Source organism: Biomphalaria glabrata, chromosome 13, assembly GCF_947242115.1.
Source record: "Biomphalaria glabrata chromosome 13, xgBioGlab47.1, whole genome shotgun sequence".
Lineage (NCBI taxonomy): Eukaryota > Metazoa > Mollusca > Gastropoda > Planorbidae > Biomphalaria > Biomphalaria glabrata.
The window spans coordinates 28,494,182-28,519,482 of NC_074723.1; the positions used below are offsets into that span (position 1 = coordinate 28,494,182).

Genomic DNA, 25,301 nt, shown 5'->3' on the forward strand with positions numbered 1-25,301 from the left:
GATGGTAGGAAAGTGGTTTATCCAATTTTAGCCAAAACTGGAGAAATAAATGTGGAAAAGCTTCATGTCGACCAGGATGAGGTTCAGGAAGCTTTTAGTGTTTCTCTGCGCCATCTTTGTGATCCAAATAACTGCCGGGTGACACACTTCCGAGATGGCCCTGGCTACACGCTGCCAGTTTACAGTGGAGCTGCTCATAGAATCTGGGGTCTGACTGCTGTGATTATACACCAGACTCTAAGCCTCTTAGCTCCAGAACTTTATAAAGTCAAAGTTAGTAATAAAACATATTATGTCAGAAAGAAGGGAGTTCAAGTCAGATAATATATGTTTCAGTTAGTTATGCATTGTATTGGAATTTTATTGTGAAACAATTAACTCTTTCTCTCCATATTTATTTTCCATGTTCTAATTATTTCCTTATTTGTATTTCACTATCCCATTAAACTTCCATAACCTTTTTTTTTTGTCAATCAGAAAATGTGTATTTGGTATCTAGACTTATAAGGTACTGCACGCTCTTTTTACACAATACAACATTCAAGTTTATAAACCAAAAGTTAATGAAATGGGGTAAAATCAACTTTGCTTTCATCAGTTAGAAGAAAAAGAGTTAGATTTATAAAATTATATTTATAAACACATGACTTTCAACGCTTTATAAGATAAGATATTTTTTAAATATATTCTGTTAAATTCAAATTTATTAATGAATATTTTTTCTTTCATGATTCATACTAAATTATAATTTTGATTTTTTAAAATTTGATTTTTTTAGAATAAATTTAGCTGTTTGGACATACTTAACATACATAATTTTGAGGACATGATTGTGATGAGATTTTTAAATAGTTATTTTTGGCTTGTTTGTTAAGGTCTAGGGGTAATTCATTGTGTTTATCCTGCTCACATATACAAGATTTTGAACAGGCACACCGCAGCTAACAGTAAAAACAGACCAGTATATTAAGTTTATAAATTAAAATAAATGATTTAATGACTAAAAGATAACTGATAAAATTTTTTAGATATAACCGTGAACTAAAACAGATGCATTAATGTATAAAATAATTTCTCATCATGGATTGCTAATTAATAAGTGAATGATAGAGTTCCTATGTTGTCACTGTTAATTTTCTTAGCTGCTAGCCCAGGGTCTTCTTCTAATGGTCGTAAGTCTGGCACTCAGAAGGATGGATCATCCGGCTCTGTCTTAGGACGTCGGTTCGGGATGTCCTCTATGCTGTAGGCAAACTAGCTCCAGGGTTAGGTCGCCGCCTGTTTAGCGGTGGGGAGGGTTGGTGTTGCAGACTAAGTTTGTAGTGGTAGAATGATCTCTCGTAGATGGCCGTGCTAACTCACACCAGTTTAACTTCTGTCGCGAAGGTTGCTCTAAGCCAGGCATGTCAAACACGACCACTTTGCATGCGGCCCGCTTGGCCACCTAAAAAAGTAATCAAAATAATGTTAAACTATAACGCTGGAAAATAAGGGATGACAAGCTTCTTGAATTGAAAAATAGTATTTGTTTAACTGTTAAACTGAACAACGAGAGTGAGTCTGCAGTGAAAGCAAGCTATATTTTGTCAAAGCCATAGCAAATCATTTAGTAAATGTGATTTTATGAAGCCGAAGTAATTTGTCCAGAAAAGGTGAGAGCATTTAACCTAGTGGCAGATAGAAGAAATGACATGTCAGTCAGATTGCGTGAACAGTTAAAGAACAAAATAGCTGATTTTGAATTATTTTCATTGGCTGAGTCAACTGATGTAACGGGTGTAGCAGATTTGGCTATATTCATAAGGGCCTGTGATAGGAATTTTGAGATACACGAGGAGCTACTTGAGTTCTGTTCTATGTATAACACCTCAACAAGCGAGGATGTTTTTGAGAAATAGCAGAAGGTGATATTGCAGTATATTTTATCTATCTGGTAAAGCTAGCTAGTCTAGCAATGGATGGCGCACCAACCATGAAATGAAATGGTTTTGATGCAAAGCTAGCTACTTGCATAAATAAGTGAGACTGATGCTAATTTTAAATTTGCTCATTTTCAGTGCATCATTCATCAAGAAGCATTATGTGCAAAGCAATTACAGTTACAACATGTCAAAAGACCGTTTTAGTCTTTATCAATTTTATTCGTGCCCGTGGTTTAAATCCTTGCCAATTTTCAATGTTTCTGAATTGCATTGGACACGAATTTGATTGTGTTCACTACTAAACAGAAGTTCGCTGGCTCTCATGACATAAAGTATTGAACAGATTTTTTGCACTACATGAAGAAGTTGTATTGTTTCTGAACATGAAAGGTGAAACTGTTGAACATTTCCAAATTGACGAATGGGTTCGGAATTTTCCCTATTTGGCATTTGCAGTTGATCTCACTGGTTACCTGCAAGACTTGAATTTGAAACTTCAAGGTAGAGACAAAATTGTCACAACTGCGTGTGATGATGTTAAGTGCTTTCAAGAAAAATTACGACTGTGGATAATCCAAATATGAAGAGAAAATTTTGTTCACTTCTCAACGTGTCAGCAACTAAAAAAAATTAAATACGGCTACAACATTTGGTAAAGATGCTTTCAATGCCGGTTTTCGTGACTTCGTTTCATACGAGCAAGACTTTTCATTGTTTGCATCTCCATTCTCATTTGATTCTGAAAATGCTGCTTGTAATGAGCAACTAGAGCTGAAAGAATAGTAGTCAGATTCTCTGTTGAAATCAAAGTATATAGAATTGGCTGTGCCAAAATTTAAGTTATTTACACTGAACGGTACGTTGAATTGCGGAACTTTGCAGCCAGAATTCTAGCTGTCGTCAAGCACTGATCTATGTGAGCAGTTTTTTTCCATAATGAAAGCTCCAAATCATATCACTGTTCGAGATTATCTGATCAAAATTTAAGAGTCACGAAAAAATGTTTGTTTACATTAATTATTAAAATTCATGGGTAAAATATAATCAATCAAATATGATAAAGGGCAGATAACTATGGTTACAAATATAGACAACCATAGTGGCATTAATAATACTATATAGTATATATGAAGCATCAGTATATAATAACGCAATGCTCATGTATAACAAAGCAATAATGTAATGACGGGGTACGTGGTTGTGTACTCACATATTCCTATAAGATAAAATAAGTATAGTAAAATATTTACACTCACCCGTTCGTCCCTAATGAAACCTCACAAAATAAACTCCCCAACAGAGGAGAATAGGAATTCCAGAGGGCCAATCTTAGAACACCTAGGACCCTCTTTATATATATATATATATATATATATATATATATATATATATATATATATATATATATATATATGGGACATTTTGTTGAACGAGCGGGGAAGAAAGCTAGGTGATTTTCTCACATGTATCTATATACGAAGATGTCAGGCTTCAGGTCAGATTTATGATCTATATATTCGTTGCTTACCGTGTCAGTAGGGACTTCAACGAATATCCTTAGTCCAGCCTGTCCAACCCTATTCCTATGGCGGTGCGTATCCTACGTGGGGGGGGGGGGGGGAGGTGTGAATAGTTATTAAGCCACTGCGCGTAGCCCTGGTGCAGAGTCTATTGTGTCGTTGGTCACCCGTCCATGGACTAACAATTAAAACTTAACCCTAGAGAGAAGCTAGTTTATGTTGTAAGTCACTCTTCGACCCTTGAGAATCAGTTCTTCTTGTCTTGACCAGGGGAGATGAACCACAGAAGAATTTGGTTTTGGGTGGACAAGAAAATTATAAGTAAAGTTACAAATAAAAGTTTCTCACGATTTGCTGGGAAAAACTCAAATGAACTTTTGTAGGCAAGTTTCTTATAGTCACAATGATATCGGACACAATAAATTAACAAAAACAATTCAAATTGTTGTTAATTCTTCTGTTGTTGTTTTTTTTTTTGTAATAACAAAATAAAATGTAAACAACTGTTACTCATATTTTAATTTCTTCATAATTTTGAAGCCAATGTCATCATGTCCTAACATTTCTTATAAGACAGCAGTTAGAATGAAAGCATACACATTCATTGTGACTTTGTTACACTTTGAATGATCAGTGATAATGAGTCAAAAATTTGTGTTGAATATTTTATTGTAATTGTCAGTGTTAGATCCTTGTAAAGACAGCTTGCCGCCCAATGCATATCTATTATGGGCGTAGCCAGGGGGGGGGGTTGTGTTCAATCCCTTTACCGGCCATCAAATAGACTGGTCGATCCGCCGCCATAAGAACCTTTTGTATGGCACGAAAAGGAGAAAAATGCATTAGCAGACAACTTGATATAGAAAATGACAGTAGCTTGACCTAGACAACTTGAAATAGAAAATGACAGTAGCTTGACCTAGACAACTTGAAATAGAAAATGACAGTAGCTTGACCTAGACAACTTGAAATAGAAAGTGACAGTAGCTTGACCTAGACAACTTGAAATAGAAAGTGACAGTAGCTTGACCTAGACAACTTGAAATAGAAAGTGACCGTAGTTTGACCTAGACAACTTGAAATAGAAAGTGACAGCAGCTTGACCTAGACAACTTGAAATAGAAAGTGACAGTAGCTTGACCTAGACAACTTGAAATAGAAAGTGACAGTAGCTTGACCTAGACAACTTGAAATAGAAAGTGACAGTAGCTTGACCTAGACAACTTAATTTTTATTTTTATAAATAGTTTTATTGAAATTCCTACAAATATAAACATGTGTACACAATACTTTGAATTATCTACCAAGTACTAGATCTAAACCGTACTTTTAACTAGATCTATGTACCAGCGGCAACTCGGTCAACCTGGCTTTGATGTTGTCAACGAGGGCAGAGGCCTGAGCTTTTCGCTCGTCGGCGTATCCATTTGATGCTACTTCTTCCCTCCCCCTTATTCTAATGATTCTAGTGGGAGTATTACCAGAAAGAGGGGGGGGGGGGGGTTCAGCTAGCAAACTTTGATACAAAGTAAGACAACAGGGGTGACAATTAGCTTGCTAATAAAATAGTTAATATGAATTAACTTTTAGATACAGCTGCGAGCATCGTTTTAACCTTCCAAGAGCGAATCTTTTTTATTTGTTTGTTTGTCTTTTGGCTGATATTTGGATTCGACAATTGTAAGTTTGGAAACATTTTTTTTTAAATTAATGAATCATATCATTGAATTTTCAAATAACTAGTTAAATGTTAACAATACTTGCCTCTAGATTTTGTAGAAATGTGAAATATAAATCTGGGAATACACCATAAATTACAATATATTATAATTACAACGAACGTAAACTAATCTGTGGTATGTTTCTATTAAATGTTCTTAGTGTCAGAGCCAAGTGTCTCTTATTGTAGACATGGAAGAAAAACAGAAGAGAAAACGCGATAACAAGTCAGTTTACATGAACTACTGGAAAAGGTGGTGTGGTCAAGAAACTACAACAAAAGAATCTACTATGGTAACTGCAAATGAGGTGACAACAATTTCGCCCTTAACTTTAGAATCAACTTCAGTTATTTCGACCACGGAGTTTGCTTCGGACTTATAAACAGAGTCTATTTCATCTCCTAGCATGTCTAGATTAGACGTCGGTTTTTTTTATTGGAACAAGGACATAGATGATTCTCTGAAAGTACAAATTTTAAAAGAACCTTGGGTTCCATCCAAAGACTACAAATTCCCAGTTTCTACAAAACGAAATTTGCGCTTTCAATTAAACTGGCTCAGTCGATTTCCTTGGATTTCATATTCAGAATACACTTTGCAGAATATGCGTCCTAATGGGTCGGCCATTGGAAGGCAAAGGAACCCATCAACGTTTAGGTCAACTCGTATCTGAACCTTTTAGGAAATGGAAAAACGCACTAGAGATATTTCAAGCACATGCACAATCAGAATATCACAAGAGAAACTCGGAACTAGCAGATAACTTTTTGAAAAGTAATGTCCTCGGAAAGCTAGGAAGTTATTGGGAACTAGCAGATAACTTTTTGAAAAGTAATGTCCTCGGAAAGCTAGGAAGTTATTGGGAACTAGCAGATAACTTTTTGAAAAGTAATGTCCTCGGAAAGCTAGGAAGTTATTGGGAACTAGCAGATAACTTTTTGAAAAGTAATGTCCTCGGAAAGCTCGGAAGTTATTGGGAACTAGCAGATAACTTTTTGAAAGTAATGTCCTCGGAAAGCTGGGAAGTTATTGGGAACTAGCAGATAACTTTTTGAAAGTAATGTCCTCGGAAAGCTCGGAAGTTATTGGGAACTAGCAGATAACTTTTTGAAAGTAATGTCCTCGGAAAGCTCGGAAGTTATTGGGAACTAGCAGATAACTTTTTGAAAGTAATGTCCTCGGAAAGCTCGGAAGTTATTGGGAACTAGCAGATAACTTTTTTGAAAGTAATGTCCTCGGAAAGCTCGGAAGTTATTGGGAACTAGCAGATAACTTTTTGAAAGTAATGTCCTCGGAAAGCTCGGAAGTTATTGGACTGTTCAATTCAGAAAAGAAACGACAGCAAGAAGAAAATAAGAACAAATTAACATCAATAGTAAGAGGAATAATGTTTTGTGTGGAAAACAAGGCATTCCTTTCAGAGTTAAATCTGACTCGGGTCGGATACAAACTTGTTCTGAATTGGATGAATCAGTCCTTAATGAAGTCAATGTTCGTGCTTTACTGACATATGGCGCTGGATCTGGAGACAAGCTTCTTTCAGAACATTTAGCAACTGCTTCAAAGAATGCGCTCTATACCAGTCCACAAATTCAGAATGAAATTATAGTTATTTGTGGTGATATAATTCAGATTCAGAATGAAATTATAGTTATTTGTGGTGATTTGATTCAGCAAGCAATAATCAAGGAAGTTAAAAATGCCCAGTTTTTTGCTATTCTAGCAGACGAAACTACAGATATCTCAAATATGGAACAAGTATCACTTTGTCTCAGATATGTTGACTCTGAGAATATTAAACAGCATAAAGTGAAGGAAATGTTTTTTGAGTTTATACCCTTTAATGACGTAACAGGCGTTGATCTATCGAACTTAATTTTAAATGCTGTCAAAAGAAATGGCCTCGAGTATTGTCATGGGGTTGGACAAGGCTACAACGGAGCTGCATCAATGAGTGGAAATTTTCAAGGTGCTCAGGCCTATGTTGGTAAAGAATGTCCTCTTGCTCTGTATGTACATTGTAGTGCACATTCTCTTAACCTAGCCATAGCTGACTCATGCTCACGGCCCGAAATCAGGAATTGTTTAGGTATCGTACAGTCTGTTGGTACATTCTCTAGAAATTCTGCCCAACGCACTGCGGTATTGAGGGATAACATTATTAACTTTCAACATTGCCACCACATCATAAAAAGAATTTACTTGCCATGTGCGAAACCCGATGGGTCCACAAACATGAAGCAGTACTACGTTTTAAAGAGATCTCTCCGGCAATCATGGCTGCCCTAGAAGAATTGCAAGCTGTTCACAACAAAGCTGTACAGCTTCTTAATACACTCAGAACTTCTAATGTCGTGGTATGCTTAGCAGTGCTGGAAAAAGTCATGGGCTACATATTGCCACTTTCGAAACAATTACAAGCCACCAATAATTGACCTCGCTAAAGCATTTTCACATGTGGACACTGTTCTTAACGCCTTGAACATTTTCAGAAGTAATGCTGAAGACGAATGTACACATATTTGTAATGCAGCTAAAGACTTGCTGGAAGAAAATGGAGGTATGCTGCAGATGCCACGTATTTGTTGGTAAACAAACGCATCGCTCTAATATTGCTGGGGTAGATGTTATCACTTACTACAGAATAAACATATTCATCCCATTTGTAGATCATACTATTATTCAATTAACGGAAAGATTTGCAAAGCATCGCAATTCTATCAGTGGACTGTCAAGTTTACTACCTCAAAGTGTGGATGGAACATCAGAAACATATTTCAGTGAAATAATAACCACTTACTCTTCAATATTACCTGAAAAAAATAAAACTGTAATTGAAGCTGAATATCAAGTTTGGAAATGTACAATGGCGTCCAACAAAACATTCAAATCTGCTTTAGAATGTCTAAATATGTGTGACAAAATTTTACATCCAAATATGTATATTCTACTTCAAATTTTGGCTACTATACCAGTATCAACTGCTACTCCAGAGAGAACATTTTCTAGTCTTCGAAGACTTAAAAATTATCTAAGAAACACAACTTCTAAAAACAGACCAAACGGACTGGCTTTGATGAACATTCATAATAATGTACATTTAGATTCCAAACATATTGTTATAACCTTGCCATGCACACCGCCATCCAAGATAGTGCAGAAAGAAGGTGCGCACTATCAGTGACCAGACAAGTCGGATGTTGACATAGGAAAAACGATTTCCGCCCAAGTAGAGAGTCAATATGGAGAGATTGTGCCTAAGATAGATGTTGTTTGTGTACCTGTGATGTCTTGTCAATAAATATCGATGTGCCTCGTTGAGTTGCATGTCATCGCAACTCTTCTTATGCGTAATTCATTTTGTCGGAGAACTTGTCCCGCAAACCTCATGCGACTCTCTGTCACAATCTTACTAAGGATTCGACTCCTCGGCATAGGATTTTCTTGATTTAGACCCGATCTCTATAACTGACTCCTAAAATCTGTCTTAGCCATCTTTGTTGAGCCACATTTAGTGTTTTTCAATTTCGGCAGATGACTATTCACTGCACTTTATTAATGGAGTCCCGCCACTGGTAGAAATGTGTAACCTCTCTTGAATACGCTCTTGGAATTAAGCGAATGTAGTTTGCTTTAGATTTATATCGAAAAGGGAAGTTTTATCGTCAAAATCATTTGTTGGGGGGTTTTAAACTAAAAATTCTCTGGAGTTATTGTTTTCTTTTAAATTCAAAACCACATTTAGCTACGGTCATAGAATTTAGTAACTGTAGTTTGCTTTAGAATAATATTGAAGATAGAGGTTTTCCACCTCAAAACGCTCTGTAGGGGGATTTTAAACTCAAAACCATCTGGAGAGGTTTTAAACTTTTTAGGAGAGGGGTTTAAACTGAAAACCCCCAATTGTATTGGCTACGCTCAAATAATTTTTGTGTAATTTGCTTTTTTTATATTGAGAGTTGTTTAAACTCAAAACCCCTTTTGGCAACGCTCATAGCAATTTGAGTGTATAATTTGCTTTTTTCTTACACTGAAGATGTATTTTTCAGCTTCAAACCCCGCTGACGGGGGCGTAAACTCAAAACCCCTTTGGCTACGCTCATAGATTTTAGAGCGAGAAATTTGTTTTTTTTTTTTATTGAAGAGGTAATTTTTAGCTTCAAACTCCACTGGAGGGGAGTTTAAACTCAAAACCCATTTGACTACACTCATAATATTTTGAGTGTATAATTTGCTTTGTTTTTATTATTAAAGAGGTATTTTTTACCTTTAAACACCGCTGAAGGGAAGTTTAAACTCAAAACTGAGTCAAAACCCATTTAGCTACGCTCAAAACATTTTGAGTCCGTAATTTGCTTTTTTTAGCGGCCCCCGAAAGGGGAAAAGACGCTATTAGTTTTGTGCGAAATGTCTGTCCGTCCGTCCCGTTTAGATCTCGTTAATTACAAAAGATATTGAAAATCCGACATCACAATATTTTAGACCATTCAAAGTTCTGATGCAACGGCTACTTTTTTTTTTGTTTGAAAGCGAAAAATCTATTTTTTAAAATCAGTTATGCAAGCAGTTTTTTAAAGAGAAAAAGCTAATTAGTATGCATTTAAAGTTAGACCTAATTTAAAACGAATAGTAATCTTGTAAAAATCATTTTCCTGAACTTTGTTTACGTAGTCACAATAACGCTATATAATTTTTTTTTTGAGGATTTGAATAAGAGATTGAGCGGTAAAGCGCTTGGCTTCCGAACCTGGGGTCCCGGGTTCGAATCCTGGTGAAGACTGGGATTTTCAACTTTGGAATCTTTGGGCGCCTCTGAGTCCACTCAGCTCTAATAGTTACCTGACATTGCGGAAAAGTAAAGGCGGTTGGTCGTTGTGCTGGCTACATGACACACTCGTTAACCGTATGCCACAAAAACAGATTAACTTTACATCATATGCCCAATAGAACACAAGGTCTGAAGGGGGAACTAGTTAGGCCAGGCTCACATCTAACTTTACATTCACTTTCACCTATCCTTTGATCTGCGGGACCGTTGGGGCACTACACAAGATCTGTTAACCTTCTTTCTCCATTCTTATCTCTCATTTGTCTTTGATATAATTTCATTCGGATGTTCTTTCTGAAAATATTGAAGCCTGCCTGGGTTGATCACTTCGGGGGCCGATTTTGAGTTTGTGTTTCCACACAAACTGTCTTTTGTAACCTTGTTTATATTGAAGAGGTATTTTTTAGCTTCAAATCCTACTAAAGAGAGGGGGGTGGTAAACTCAAAACCCCTTTGGCTGCGCTCATAGAATTTTGAGTGTGTAATTTGCCTTTTTTTTATATTGAAGAGGGGGTTTATCGTAAATTTTGGAGGGGGTTTTAAAATCAAAATCTTCCTTAACTTTGCTCTTGGGGATTGTCGTTTGCATTTTTTTTGTCTTGTTTTATAGAAGAGGAGGATTTAACTGCAAAAAACCCTGGTAGGGGGTTATAAACCCCCCCCCCCGGTAGGGGGTTTTAAACTCGAACCCTCCTGGTAGGGGGTCTTAAATTCGAACCCGCTGTAGGGGGTTTTAAAATCGAGCCCCCCTGTTAGGGGGTTTTAAACTCAAAACCCCCTGGTAGGGGTTTAAACTCAAAACCCCCTTGGTTGTGCTGGTGCCAGTGATGGTTTAGTATTAAAATCTCACCTAAAATAAACCAAATCAAATCAGAAAATCAGTCACTAAATTCCGATACCCCCCCCCCCTGTCGGGGGGGATTTCATTGGGGGGGGGGGTTGGCCCCCCGGCTACGCCCATGATATATATAGAGAGAGAAAGAGAGAGAGAGACTAGTCTGACTAGATCAATTCCTAGAATATATATAGATCTAGAATTTAGCTATTACAAGATAAGGTTATGATAAGGCCATATTATAATGACTAGATCTAGAATCTAGAAATCTAGATCTATCTTGATCCTAAATCTCTATATGTTTAGAAAAAAAAATCTAGATCTAGATATCTACAAGTCAGTCTATATTCTACGTAAGAGTCTGTATAATTTTGAGGACTCGATAACAATAAAAATAACAAAAGCATTTCAAATTGTTGTTTATTCTTCTGTTTTAGTTTAAATAACAAAATTCAACGTATGAAACTGTTACACAATTTGTTTTTTAATTTCCTGACAATTTGAAGCCAATGTTCATATACCATAGAGCGGCATAGAATATGTCTTACCAAACAGCTGTTTGAATGAAAGCACACATATCCATTGTAACTTTGTTACTTAGAATGAAAGCACACATATCCATTGTAACTTTGTTACACTTTCAATGATCATTGACAATGAGTCTAAAATGTGTATTAAATCTTTTTTAGTAATGAATATAGTTCGTCCATCGTAGTTCGATGATGACCAATTTGTCATCCAGGGGGCTGAGGGCCTTGCACTGGGGTTTTGTGCCTCCTCATGTGGCTGGTGAGCCCCTCGAAGGACTACAGTATCTGTATATATACTGTAAGGATTTTAAATTTTTTTTTTTTTTTTTGCTTTTTTATAGTTTTGTATTTTTCATGCTTATAGCATGCTCAGTGCACAGCAAATACAAAATGCTCAAGTGGGGATATAAAATTGAGCTTCCAGAGCCATTATTGCCACTCAGCCATACATCCCACATACATTGAAACTTTTGCTTTTAATTGGAATTTATATCCAAGATTTTAAAGTTGTGCCCTTGCTTATGTTTATTTCTGAAAAATGTTTTAAATCACAACAACAAAAGAATAACATTAAAAAGGGAGTTAATACTTTTGTGACTTCATTTCATGAGTAAAATAAACATGTCAGATCATTACAAATTGAATTGTTGTATGCTAAAACTGATGATATAAAATCTGTGTTCAGGTGATTTTGAATAAAATCAATAATTTAAAGGAAATTTGTTATATGCCCGTTTTAAATTTACTGTTTTAAATAAATTTCAAATAGATATGAACAATGTTAAAAATAGTTTTGATGCATTTTAGAATTATATATTTACAGAAATTGTGTCACATAATCATCATGAAGAAGCTCCAACAAAAATTTTAATACATTGAAAGGAATTACAAATAGTGAGTGTCTAAGCAAAATCGTTGACTTTGTTTCATTCTTTTTGAGAAGTGTTTTTTTAAATTCTCATTTATTGTTCATGTTTTGGGCTGTTGTTAGTTTTTTTTTTTTTTAAATATTAATAACTTAGTACTAAGCCTAACAGTTGCCTTACATGAGTTAATTAAGGGATGATCAGTTTTCAAATGAACAAGTCAATTATTTCTAAACACTTGATGAGACAGCGAACCAAAAATACATTAGTCAAGTTTTCCTTTTCCTCAGCATACAAATTTATGAAAAATCCTGTTTGACTTTTGACTCCATGGATGGGGGTAGGGCATTGAATTTAGAATTTTGTACATGAAAGGCAATTTGGTTAATGGTACAAACAAAAGTGAAAATAATTAGCAACAAGAAAGAAAATTAACAAAATGAATCATTTCAAAAGCTGATGATGGACATAAAACAAAATAACAAGAAACCTTTCATTGTCCACATTTTGAATTAAATGAGGTACACTGATTATAGTTACATTAAAACTGTGTTATTCAGAAAGGAATGTAAATTTGAATTTGTAAAAAATAAAAGAAGAAAATGTTTTAGATTTATCTCCAAGTATTTTCGGCTTGTACTTGTTTTAATGTGAACTGCTATGTATTAGGTGCAGCCACTGCATTGAGAGACTTTAGAACTGACATTGTTATAGAAATTTAATAAGGATTTTAAAAATGTAATAAAAATTTCATGATTTAAAATTAAAAATTGAAATGATGATAGATTTAAATAAAAACAGGAAAAAACAAACAAACAAGAAACTGAATTAAATTTGAAATGACAGCTATACTAGTTGGCTGCTGACAGGAGACATTTTGTTTTAAAAGTGTAGAAAATCATGAGATTGTCACAAATGTATAAGTCAAAATGACATACAAACCAAATTAGAAAATATGCATTTCTGGAAGTAAGTTTATCTCAGTTTCTGTTCTTAAAAAAACTTTCATATTAATACAATATATATTGACCACAAAAGCGTAGCAGAAATATCTCATTCAATCAATGTTATTTATTTCATTTAATACAGTACAACACAATGCAAACTATTTTGTGTGTGTTCAAACAGACCAAGACAGAAAGCAATGGACAAGTCCCCAAAAACATACAGACAGCCCTATCTCTTCATGCACTCTAGTCATCTTGAGACAGTTCCAATGTTGAAAAGACCATGGCACTATTTATGTGGCCATTGTCATTGGGTTTTTTCTTCACTTCCTCATCTTTATGGCCCTTTTCTTTATCATCCTCTGAATTGGGTGGCGGGATCTCCTCTTCCATGTCTGGGGCCATCTTTGCCCACGGTTCAAGTTCCCCCACTGCGAAGCCTCCAAAAACAATGGTACCCACCAGAGTGAAAGCCCCACAGATGTAAAACACACGTTTCCATTCTTCTTGAGTTTTCTGTTTGTGGAATAGAAAAATTGAATGACACATTCTCAATGAAAGCTATAATATACAATTATAATGTTTCAAATCAATTCCTACATTATGTTTAAATAATATAGTCAACTAAAAATTTGTATTTATGTTATCATACAAAAGCAGAGAGAAAAAAAAAATAGACAGTATTGGGAATCAAACCCACAACATTTTCATTCATTACTAATACTGTCTAGAATTTTCATTACTTTAATTTCCAAATATCTCCATTAGATCAATAAATACAGAACATCTATAATATTTCGACTCCCTCTTCTGATCATTTGTGACAATCTAAGACAAGAGGTTTGACATGTGTGAGGGAACCATGTCTACAGTGTGGTTAATGGCATCTAATCTTTGGGAATATATATATATATAAACTATGACCCACAGCATGCGGTCCTTAGTTTGGGTATTACTGATCTACTGAATTGAATTTAGATGTCAAACATAGAGAATGTTCCCTTCACATTTTTAAAATTTGGCAACAAAAATACATGTAGAGTTTGAAAATGGGTTTACCCCTTGAGCCAGCATATTCATATCAAATATAAAATACTGTGAAAACAGGTTTACCCAATTTGTCAGGGCCCTCTGGTTGTGAGAGAGGCATTAAACATAAACCATGGTCTTCACCATGATCTAAGAAACATTTATGCCAAGTTTTATCAATATTGGTTAAAGGGTTTTGATTTTTATTTGGGACATGCATACATACACATGCCTTACTTTTTGCTTTATATAATAGATATAGCTTAAAAGAGCTGTTCTGTATCTAGGCTTTATTGAAAAGATATTTACATTTGGGGTCAATGCTCCAACAACAAGCGGGGCCACAATGCCAGGTACTGTAGCCACCATGTTAGTCATCCCATACAATACACCAGCATACCTAAAACATGAATTCATTCATGTTAGTATAAGAGACTACACATTTTTTTAAACTTATGACAATGATTTCAACCTTTTCAAGTACTAATTTATACAATTCTAAGCAAATAGAGAAAAATATTTTAAAAGGTATATGACTTGGATGAAAATGTACACAACAACTTGGTTGAATTATTGAAGAATGAAGTCAATAAAGCCTTTATAATTCAATAAGAAAAGATTTATTCTAGTAATGTTATGAGTGCTTGTTCATGTTATACTGACCTGGGTGCAAAGTCCACTTGATTGACCATGTAACCAGCATAACATAAGCCTTCAAAGCCCACAGCTATAGCCAGCAAGGCAACAGCAGCGTTTCTGTGTTCACAGCCAATGAACCCAACTCCAACAATGCAGCTACCTCCTCCGAGAAAACCTGCAGGAGACAACAAAGAAAAATTAATTGACCATGATTTTTAAAATATATGTCAAGTTGGCTTTTTTTTTTTTTTTTTTTTTTTTTTTGCTGAGCTTAGACATATGCATATATAGGTCTGTGCTCCTGATAGTAATTTCTCCACAAGTGTTTTATTTGTTGGCGTCTGCAAGACATTTTGAAAGTCAACCTTTTTACAAAACTTATATAAAATCTGTCTGTCTGTGCAAAATTTCGAACAAATTATTTTGAAACTTTACACAATTATTTATTGTAGCTAACAAAACATGAATCAATAAAAAATTATTTTTTTTTAAATTAATCAATTGATTACTGGTAAAATACTATTTCGTCGTATTTTAACAGATATGTCTAAATAAGTGGCTGGATTTGTCCCCATAGATAGACAATAGTAGACATTATTTCTCAGACACTCATCTTCAGAACAAGCTGAAACTTTCCACAATTACTTACAAAACAAGAATCAATTTAAAAATTAAGCAATAAGTCAAGTAAATATTGGTAATTAATTAATTTAGCTCCATATTGATTAAAGGAAATAAATCTTAATGCATGGATATATATGGCTATAAATGTACAGTTGTTCTCCTTATATAATTTTCTAAAAGTATTTTTTATTTATTTTGCTAGTTTAGTCGTTGAGACGTTTTTTTAAAGTAGCTAATGGACTGCATAGGAGAAAAAAGTTACTAGGGTTCAAATCTCAAGAAATTTAGCTTATATGGATAGTAAACATTTTAATTTAATGTGTATTCTTCTAATCTAAAGGCATACACACAGTATATGTAAGTATGTGTAAGCGACTTATGTATGGCTACTTACCTATAGCCTGGAAAAGACGTCTGGTAAATGTTGTGGATAAATATTTCTTGCGTAGAAAATCTGCCAACTGACCAGCACTTATAGAAGTACAAACCATGACCATGTAAGGTACAGCTGACAAAAGTCCATTCTGTAGTAGAAATACACATTTAGTAATTGTCTGCATGTGGAAACTCGTGTAACGCAAGCATATGTTATTCTCGTAGTACAGTGATGCCCAAACTACGGCCCGCGGGCCAGATCCGGCCCGCGACGTAGTTCCATCCGGCCCACAGAAACGTCGGCACTAAGTGTAGAAAATCCTCCCACTAAAAGAATAATAAATTGAAAAAACATATCTTTACCTTTGATAGGGGCTTCATTTTTTATCTGATAGATAGGTACAATGACCTTTTGAGACATGGGACTCAGAATGTAGGACCAGGAAAAGTGAACGGATCTTTATCTTTTTGTGGAACATAATGATAGGCCAATATGTTCGTTTTATAAAGAAAATGTAGTTAGTTGAAAAACAACATAAAAACGGAATAACGAAACAAATATGGCGGCATTCTTGGTTTCAGACGCAAAGAAAAGATTGTTAAACTATGCTTAGAGAATCCATGAAAATATTTACCAAAAAGAGACCAGAAAATGAATGGGTGGTAATGCTGGCTACAATGTTGCTCACATTTTAAGTAAAAAAATTAAGCCATTTTCCGAAGCGTAAAAAAAGAAGATAAACTTTAAATGTTCATCAATGTAAATACTAGATCCCTACGGGTTTCTAATAAAACAGTTGTGAGTCAATTTTATTTCATTTTTGTACCTTTTCTTGATGTGGCCCGCGACGCTAGTGCTAGAAATTAAAATGGCCCGCAAGTCGAATTAGGTCGGGCATCACTGTCTTAGTATATACTGGTAGACCTATACAATACTAGAAATTTTCCGTGATTTAAGGGACATCACTTTGTAAAGATGAATAATAGCATTAAAACATTGAAAGGAAAGATTACGAAAAAGACCCCAACTTGAATCCACGGCAAAGTTTGAATCTTTGTAAGTTGGTCTCATGATCTATTTAACAACAAATACGACAGTTTCTGCATCATTTAAGCATTCAGGGCGGGCCTTATGAATTGTGGGATCCAATTTAATGGATGCCTACAAGATGGATGCTTACAAGGCTCCTCTTCTAAATTTCTTTAGAAAGAAAACGCTTTTGACGTCGGAGCTTCGCCCCAAACCCCACTGATGAATAATGAGCTTTAAATGTCAGGCGAATGCGTTTCTGCAGTGAAGAATGCAAAAAAAAAACAAAAACGCTTTATGCTGTACGCACGTTTATGCATAGGATTAGGGTTTACTAAGTGTTAGGGTTAGGATTTGGAAAAAAATCGCCCCCCCCCACTCCAAAGTTCTGGATCCGCTGGTGGCCTGACAATATATACAGAGGCGGCTTTAGCAGTTCACAAGACCCTGGGTGTGTGTTATATTCGGAGTTGAAACGAGGGTAGGAGCTATTGTTTCAATCCCCCAGCCCTGCAGCCAAATCACCGCTGATAGATACTTCATTTATAAACCACTCTCCATTGTTTATTTTTTTACTTTGACTAATGCATCTTCAAAATAAGCAAAATATAAACAAATATATTTTAAAAAAAAAATAATTGATAAGGAAAGAGCTGCGCATTTTTTATCTCTCAATAATGTAGAAGTTATTTCCTTTATTCGATATTTAAAACAAATTAACTGACTAATTTTTCTTTTTATTGATTCATGTTTTAAGTTAGGTACAATAAATAATTGTTTAAAGTTTCAACTTGATCCCAGAATGGGTGTCGAGGACATAACCTGTTCAATAATCCAAGGGGACGAAACCAAGATATTTAGCCGCATCTGTGAATACTAAAGGATTTATTTCAATTGTTGGTATCAAACAAAATAATTAATTACCAATAAGTAATTGACTAATTTGGTTAATTTTTTATTCGATTCATGTGTTGTCTATGCCTATGAATAATTGTGCAAACTTTTTATTGGACAAACAGACAGAGTGAGTTAATATAAGCTTTGTAAAAACAAAAAAAAAAAGAGGCCAGTCATGGCACTGACCCGCGTGACCCTCTGCGTTGAGTCGTTGACTACTATACACCTATGGGTTCCCTAGCTCAGCTTTTGGTCACTGAGTCACCACTGTTCTAAAGTAACTAAAATGAGTGTACCTGATCAATGTCGAACTTCAGCGCCTCTTTCATGAAAGTTGGTAGACCAGTTAACAGTGTGTAGTGCATCCAGTTGTTGCACACGTGAGCAGTTAGACACACCCAAATGGCGCGTGTTTTCAGCACAGCCAACCAGGGTACTTTAAAATCCTGCAAAGTGACAATGTCATGTCCAATAACTCTTAACATTTTCATTACATCGCTATAAAATTCTGTGAACTGAATTACATAGGCTACATTTAAGGCTGTGGCAATTATTTCTCAAATTGAATGAAGTTTAAAACACAAATGAACAATTAACTAGCTTACAAAATAAACGACATGTTAATGGACACCTATTTTACTTTTAAAAAAAGGACGCGCCCATGTTTAGCTAATAAAACATTGTGGAGATGAATTGTATTAGTACTGTGGAGTTGTGTTCAACAATCTATCCAATCTCAGCCACATTGTAAGGTAGTTAATTAACTTTTTTAGCTAAGGTTGTTTTTTTTTTTTTCAATGCAGCTTCTTTTATGCTAAAATAGAGGATAATGATCTTTTTATTTATATATTTATTTATTTTAATGTATATTTCTTTGTTAACCCTTTAAACGCGTGTGGTACTTTAGCCTCTTCTAAACACTAGAATTGTAATGCCATTGTGTGTGCATTCATTGTAAAAAGAAAAAGTTCAGCACTTTAAGGGTTAAACCACAAAACTGGTTTTCGTTTGCCTGTTCTGATTTCCTATTTAATGAAATGGTCTCAATATCAGGCTGAATAGAAAAGTAAAAGACGTGTTTAGCTGTCTTTCAGTCTATGTCACTGGCAGTACGCGGGACCCTGGGCGAGTGTCATATGCCGGACTGACGGTAGGCTCCATTCATCGGTGTAGGCTAGTTAAACTATATCAGAACGCTAACGCCTGCCTCTAATGTTGGACCTCTAGGCCTTATTGTTGTTACAAAACGTTCGTTAGACCTTATGCTGGTATCACTGGCTGCTTGGTCAGGCCTACATTTGAATAGTCAAAGCTACTTGTTCCTTAATACTGTCACAATAATCTATCGTGAAGCTTCCTTTGGCATGGGGCTTGGGGGATTAGCCCAAACGCCACGCCTCAAAGGCAGCTCTTTTATTGCGAAAAAGAAATAGAACAGGAGCCTACAGAAGAGAGGGTGGGGCTATGCAGAGCCCAGCGCCTAAGTGAAACCCTATGTTAAATGAAAAAAAAAAAAAAGAAACATGAAATATGAATATTATATGTACTGGGTACGTTCAGACCTTGTAACTCCCCTTTTACACCATGTCTTGCATCCTAAAAGATTCCCGAGACTGGAAGTAGTCCTAACCCTAACCTCTATCATCTAAATTGAAAGATGGTAGGCCTATATACCTTAAAATGTAAATTAGCTCCCCTTTCATAACTTGCGATCTATAGGGCAGATGATGTTAAGGTCATCTGTTTGCAACGAGTTAGGAGCAGGGTTTCATGTGGCCTGCACAACGACCAACCATTTTTACTTTCCCCAGCTAAAGTCAGGTACCCATTAGAGTTAGGTGGACTCAGAAGCACCCTAAAAATCCTGAAATTCAAGATCCCAGTCTCACAGTGATTCAAACCCAAGACCTCGGGATCGGAAGCCTCTTAACCACTCAGCCAACGCTCATTACCTTATTAGCTTGTAATTTCCCTCTGGTTGTGACGATGTAGTCTCTCTCAGCTTTAGATATAGTGGGATGGTCTTCCGGTGAGTCGGACACAACAATGAACCAAATGATGACCCACACAAGACACCCGCCACCTGCAAATTTATTATAAATTTTAGTTAAATGAGTTAACTTTTCTAAGGCAGGAATATGACTTCCTGTATCATTAGAATAACATTGTTGTGTATATAACCCTTTGTATATATCCACGACTTTAGGTTCGTGTGCGGCAGTCGGCCGTTTCTAAGACTTTCGTGTGTGTGTGTTTAATGTGTGTGTTTAATGTATCAGTATAGTTGTGTTAGACCCAAGGTAAGTAATAATAGTTACATTTTCGTATTTTTGTGTGTGTCCACGGCAAGAGAGAGAGAGAATCAGTGATAAGTGAGTGGAGAGTTAGTGTGTCTGAGCTTTAGCACTTGTGATATTAATTTCAGCTCCTTATTTTTTGAAAAAGAAAATATGATGATAAAAACTAGCAGGCGGCCTCTGTGAATTTTAAGTATGTTGAATGGCATGTTTTTACAAGCCTTCATGGTTATTTGATTGACTTTGTCACTGTTATTGATTGACTTTGTCACTGTTATTGATTGACTTTGTCACTGTTATTGATTCACTTTGTCACTGTTATTGATTCACTTTGTCACTGTTATTGATTCACTTTGTCACTGTTATTGGTACACTTTGTCACTGTTATTGATTCACTTTGTCACTGTTATTGGTTCACTCTGTCACTGTTATTGATTCACTCTGTCACTGTTATTGGTTCACTTTGTCACTGTTATTGGTTCACTTTGTCACTGTTATTGATTCACTTTGTCACTGTTATTGATTCACTTTGTCACTGTTATTGGTTCACTTTGTCACTGTTATTGATTCCCTTTGTCACTGTTATTGATTCAACTTGTCACTGTTATTGATTCACTTTGTCACCATATTGATTCACTTTGTCACTGTTATTGATTCAATTTGTTATTGTTAGATAAAATATCAAGACTAACTAGCTGTAAACTGTGTGTCCTTGAAGGTCAATTATTTGGTCAAAGATACCCTTTGTTGACCTTGTCCTTACTTACCCGTGACGTAAAATATGGAGGGCCATCCACCATCAAACCCATGCACGCACAGCCAGCCAGATAATATGTAAGTCACAATGTTACCTAAATTTTGACCTAGAAACGACAAGTGTTATAACTTATTTTAAAACAACTAGCCAAGTGTAGAGTACATTAGCATAAGTGTCTCTTTATCTCTTAGTGCTATTCAAACCTTAAAAACGTGTTAGGGTTTTCTCTTAAGATAATAGCCTGTAGATTTGAAATGTCAGTCATATTTAAATACACCAGGGGTAGAGAAAACAGATCTACAACAGCTTGGGGTTAGGGCGTGGAGACGAAAGGGGTTCCAAAGGACTGCCAAAGCCGGGGGTGAAAGTGGAGATAAGCTCCCACTTTCCAAGAAATGCCCCCAAGGCTTGCGTCTCTAAATGCCTCTGACAGTCAAATCCAGCTCCTGGCCTTCACGTGTGATTTTCCCAAAAATTCGTCGGAACCTGTTCTTACAACAGGAGAGATCTGAATGGAGGGATGTGTTGAAGCAGGCCAGAGCCCTCCATGGGCTGTAGCGCCACTGGGAGAGGATAGATAAAGAAAATACACATTACTTAAATAAAATTACACAAACTCGTTGGAGGCGGCGGCTGCGGGCAGTTGAACTCACAAAACGTTTTACACAATTACATTCACAACGTTGACTTCATATTATGTAATTCGAGACCATTACCATTTTTAATGGAATTCGTAGAAATGTTATTGTTATCTAGTTGGTAATTTAAATCCCAAACACCTATTAAATAACATAGACTTTCTTTATAATCTTGTCCTATCAATAGTTAAACTGCCACCTAAATGGACACTATGTAAACATTACCTACTAAAAAAAAAAGACTTACCCGCGTAAGTAAACGAAGACAATTTTGTTCTCTCTAAGGGTGGCGCCCAACGCCCCCACAATGAATGCATGCTGGGAAAAGCGGCACCCTTATTGAGATGAAAAAATATGCATGCATATTAACTCAAGTTTTGCACTATGTGTTTCACAAATTGTATTTATGAGCAATATATATAATAGTTTAATTTTTCAACTTCAAAGGCTTCTATATAGCTCTATGGAAATCTTAGTTTTCAAAGGATCTTCCAATTCGTGAAGCTTTAAGTATATTTAATGGAGCAAAAGCTCCTTGGTAAACGATGCTCATTCGACTCCAGAAAAGCTCAGCTTATGTTTCGCCCTTTAAATTGTTGCATAGCGAGCAGATTGTTTAAGGTGTGTTAAATGCTGCAGTTTGTGGTATAAGCTACAAATTGTAAAGTAAAATTCCCCTTTCAGACCTTGCGATCTATAGGGCAGATGATGTTAAAGTCATCTGTTTCTTTGGCCAGCGGTTAACGAGCAGGGTGTCATGTGGCCAGCACAACGACCATCCGCTTTTACTTTCCCCTACTAAAGTCAAGTACCCATTAGAGTTGGGTGGACTCAGGGGCGCCCTAAAATTCCCAAAAGTTCAAAATCCCAGTCTTCACCAAGATTCGAACCCAGGACCTCAGGTTCGGAAGCCAAGCGCTTAACCACTCAGCCACCGCCCACCCCCCTTTACAGTTTGTGCTAGAGAGAAAATTGTACTATATGTAACAATTCCAATGAAAGTGAGAACGAGGTTAACGTACGTCTGCTCTGGATTCTTAGTTTGACTAGGGCGTTACGTCCTGGTTGACTACTTTTACCAGTTGAAGTTCGAATCAAACTTACCCTCAGCCTAACCCTAACCATCGTATTGTATTAACTATATAGACGAATTATTTTAAATTCTATTGTATATCTATAATGCTATATATACCTCTGATATTCCCATAATGATTCTTAATGCCAACACGGAACGGTAATCCCACCTGGCTGCCACTGGCACAAGTAAGTTACAGATGGCTGTTATGCCAACTCCAATCCCAAGCACGCGTTTCCCGCCAAATCTGCCAGACAGCCAGCCTCCAAGAACTTGTGTCGTGATGTAGCCATAGAAAAATGAAGACAGCAGAAGTGAAGTCTGTGATTTGTCCCAGTTGAACTCTCCTTCCTAAAGAGTAAATGCAAGACACGACTTAAGTTGAAGTCCAAAGATGATGCTATTATAGAGAAGGTCTACGATTACAGTCGAATAGAAAGGCTTACGTTTATTATTCTAGTTTAGACATTGATCAGACTTGATGAGATTTGAAGTAACGAACCAGATACAAATAATAAACCTTTTTTAAAGAGTTAGGTTGTAAGGCAATGTATATCAATATCTGTAACTTATTTTATAAATTGGACATATAGGCCTATCTTCTTTTATAAATTTGAGTGACAATAATTATATCATATGTAACAACATTGTCAGGAGCCTTTGATTCTTAAATTTCTTTTGCTCATCAATTAATCTCCTTATGCTCAATCGTGTGTTTAGTAAATTAAAGACACGAGTTTTGTTTGTTTTACATGTTGATGATGTTTCTCAGAATTAAAATTAATTACGTTCTAGCCCAAACATCCCGCGTGGGAGGGGCAGCAGGCAGTGTTCGAACCAGGGACTATCGAAACGACAGTCCAGAGGAGCTACCACACGACCAGGCAAGAGTAAAAAATAAAATATTAAGATTCCAAAACAAAAGTTAGTTTTTTTTTCAAGTCTTACATACATAAAAAATGTGTAAGTACTTATAAAGTACATGTAAGTACTTATACAATATTTCAAAAAGCTGACACGGCTTATCTTTAGTTTAAACTCATCAGCAGATTAAAAACTCACATGTTTGGTTGCATTGACGTTAGTATTACTCATGCAAGTCTCATCTTCTGTTTGATTGGCAGACTCCTTTTTTGTGTCGTTCACCATGCAGACGATGCCAACACTCAGGTTGACCCTCAAGGCGTAGATGAAGAAGAAGCCAAACACTCCGCAGTAGGCCAGTGTCCATCTCTTGGAGCACAGCAGCGGAACTAGACATACAAACAGGATACACTTACTCTATGTAGTAAATGCTACTCGGACTAAGTATAATGATGGGATAACATATGGATTCTAAGAAACTGCGAGTATTTTGATCATAGGCGTAGCTGGACCCCCCCCCCACCCCCAAAATGAAAACCCTCCCCTGAAGGGGGAGGGGATAAATTAATGTTAAACCATAGCTTGCACAGCGCAGCCAAGGGGGTTTTGAGGTTAAAACCCATCTTCTATAAAACAAATAATGCAAATGACAGTCACCTAATTCCAAGAGCGTAGTCAATGGGGATTTTGAGGTTAAAACTCTCTCCAATTTTTTTAACGATAAACTCCCTCCTACGATATAAGCCTAAAGCATACAACAATCACCAGTTTCTATGAGCATAGCTTAGAGGGGTTTTGAGTTTTAAAAAATCAAGAGATTTTTTAGTTTGAAACTCCCCAAAAGATGGATTTGACTGTAAAACTTCCCTTTTCGATATAAAATCTAAAGCAAACTACATTCACCAAATTCTATGAACGTAGCCAAGAGGGATTACAAATTTCTACCAGTCTCTGGGCTCCACTAATAAAGTACAGTGAATAGCATATTTGGTTTTTGAACTGTAGATACCTCGGAACATGAATTTCTTTTGGTTTTAAATACCGGAATTAGTGCTTAGCGCCCGGACCCCGCTAGGGGAGCTCACAGCGCTCTCCCAAACCCTAAGGGCAGGGTACTTACAGTCTTTCCACTAACTCCAGGAAGTAGACTATCAATTCTAGAGTACACTAAACGTTTTTCGAAAGAATGAAGGGTCGGAATGTACAAAAATATTAATAAATTAACTAATCTCTCGCACACACACACACATACATATACATACATACATACAGGGCCACCGCAAGGGGTGTGGCTGCCTGCGTGCGAAATTAAAAAATTATCCCCCCCCCCCTCTTTTTATTTCTAAAAAACAACAACATATAACTGAGCTGGACACTGTACCAAAAGTGCCTTTAGATTTCAATCCATTTTTGTAGACCATTTCATTTTTTCCTTTCATATTTGCACCGTTGTATCGCTCAAGTAGAACTATGAACCATGCACTAGGACACAATTTTGGATTTATGTGCATTCAGTAGTATTAATTCTTTCTGATATTTTGTCAAAAACGTATCTTATTCTGACTACTCGCTTACATTTGCGACGATGGTATATTACAATAAACAGTGTAAATGATCATGATCAAAAACAGTTTCTTGATAACCTTGACTGCTCAACAGTGTTCTATAGTCTGGACACACCGATCGTAATCTACGTGACTCTTTTTCAAGCTGTAAGGGAATTCGCCGTGAATCTTGGAAAATTGCTTTTTTCTGTATTAGAAAAGTAATGATCTTTTGTTTTTAAAGTTTAGAAATAATGCAATCTTATTTTGCGGATTTTAAATAGAATACGCTATTAATTACAGAACTCTATGTTATCGTTCATCTAGAAGATGTTGTATCTAAAAGTTGCAAAATAATAATTT

General features: G+C 36.0%; 2 protein-coding genes across 3 annotated transcripts in view; one reads left to right on the forward strand and one right to left on the reverse strand.

Annotated features, from left to right (window-relative positions):
- LOC106069511 (mitochondrial coenzyme A diphosphatase NUDT8-like) overlaps positions 1 to 12,353 on the forward strand; it is a 32,119-nt gene extending 19,766 nt beyond the window's left edge. Inside the window, exon 5 of the mRNA XM_056007632.1 lies at positions 1 to 12,353. Within this exon, the coding sequence (XP_055863607.1) occupies positions 1 to 324 (324 nt within the window). The 3' untranslated portion in view covers positions 325 to 12,353.
- The window catches only part of LOC106051854 (sialin-like), a 19,761-nt gene continuing 5,692 nt past the window's right edge, over positions 11,233 to 25,301 (reverse strand). For both annotated transcript variants that reach the window (XM_056007630.1, XM_056007629.1), the window contains exons 3-12: positions 23,593 to 23,783; positions 22,648 to 22,881; positions 21,703 to 21,790; positions 20,828 to 20,923; positions 19,716 to 19,846; positions 18,060 to 18,209; positions 15,856 to 15,985; positions 14,862 to 15,012; positions 14,508 to 14,598; positions 11,233 to 13,685 (exon numbers count right to left, since the gene is read on the reverse strand). In XM_056007630.1, coding sequence (XP_055863605.1) covers positions 13,416 to 13,685; positions 14,508 to 14,598; positions 14,862 to 15,012; positions 15,856 to 15,985; positions 18,060 to 18,209; positions 19,716 to 19,846; positions 20,828 to 20,923; positions 21,703 to 21,790; positions 22,648 to 22,881; positions 23,593 to 23,783 — 1,532 coding nt within the window. In that variant the 3' untranslated portion in view covers positions 11,233 to 13,415. The remainder of the gene's footprint in view (positions 13,686 to 14,507; positions 14,599 to 14,861; positions 15,013 to 15,855; positions 15,986 to 18,059; positions 18,210 to 19,715; positions 19,847 to 20,827; positions 20,924 to 21,702; positions 21,791 to 22,647; positions 22,882 to 23,592; positions 23,784 to 25,301) is intronic.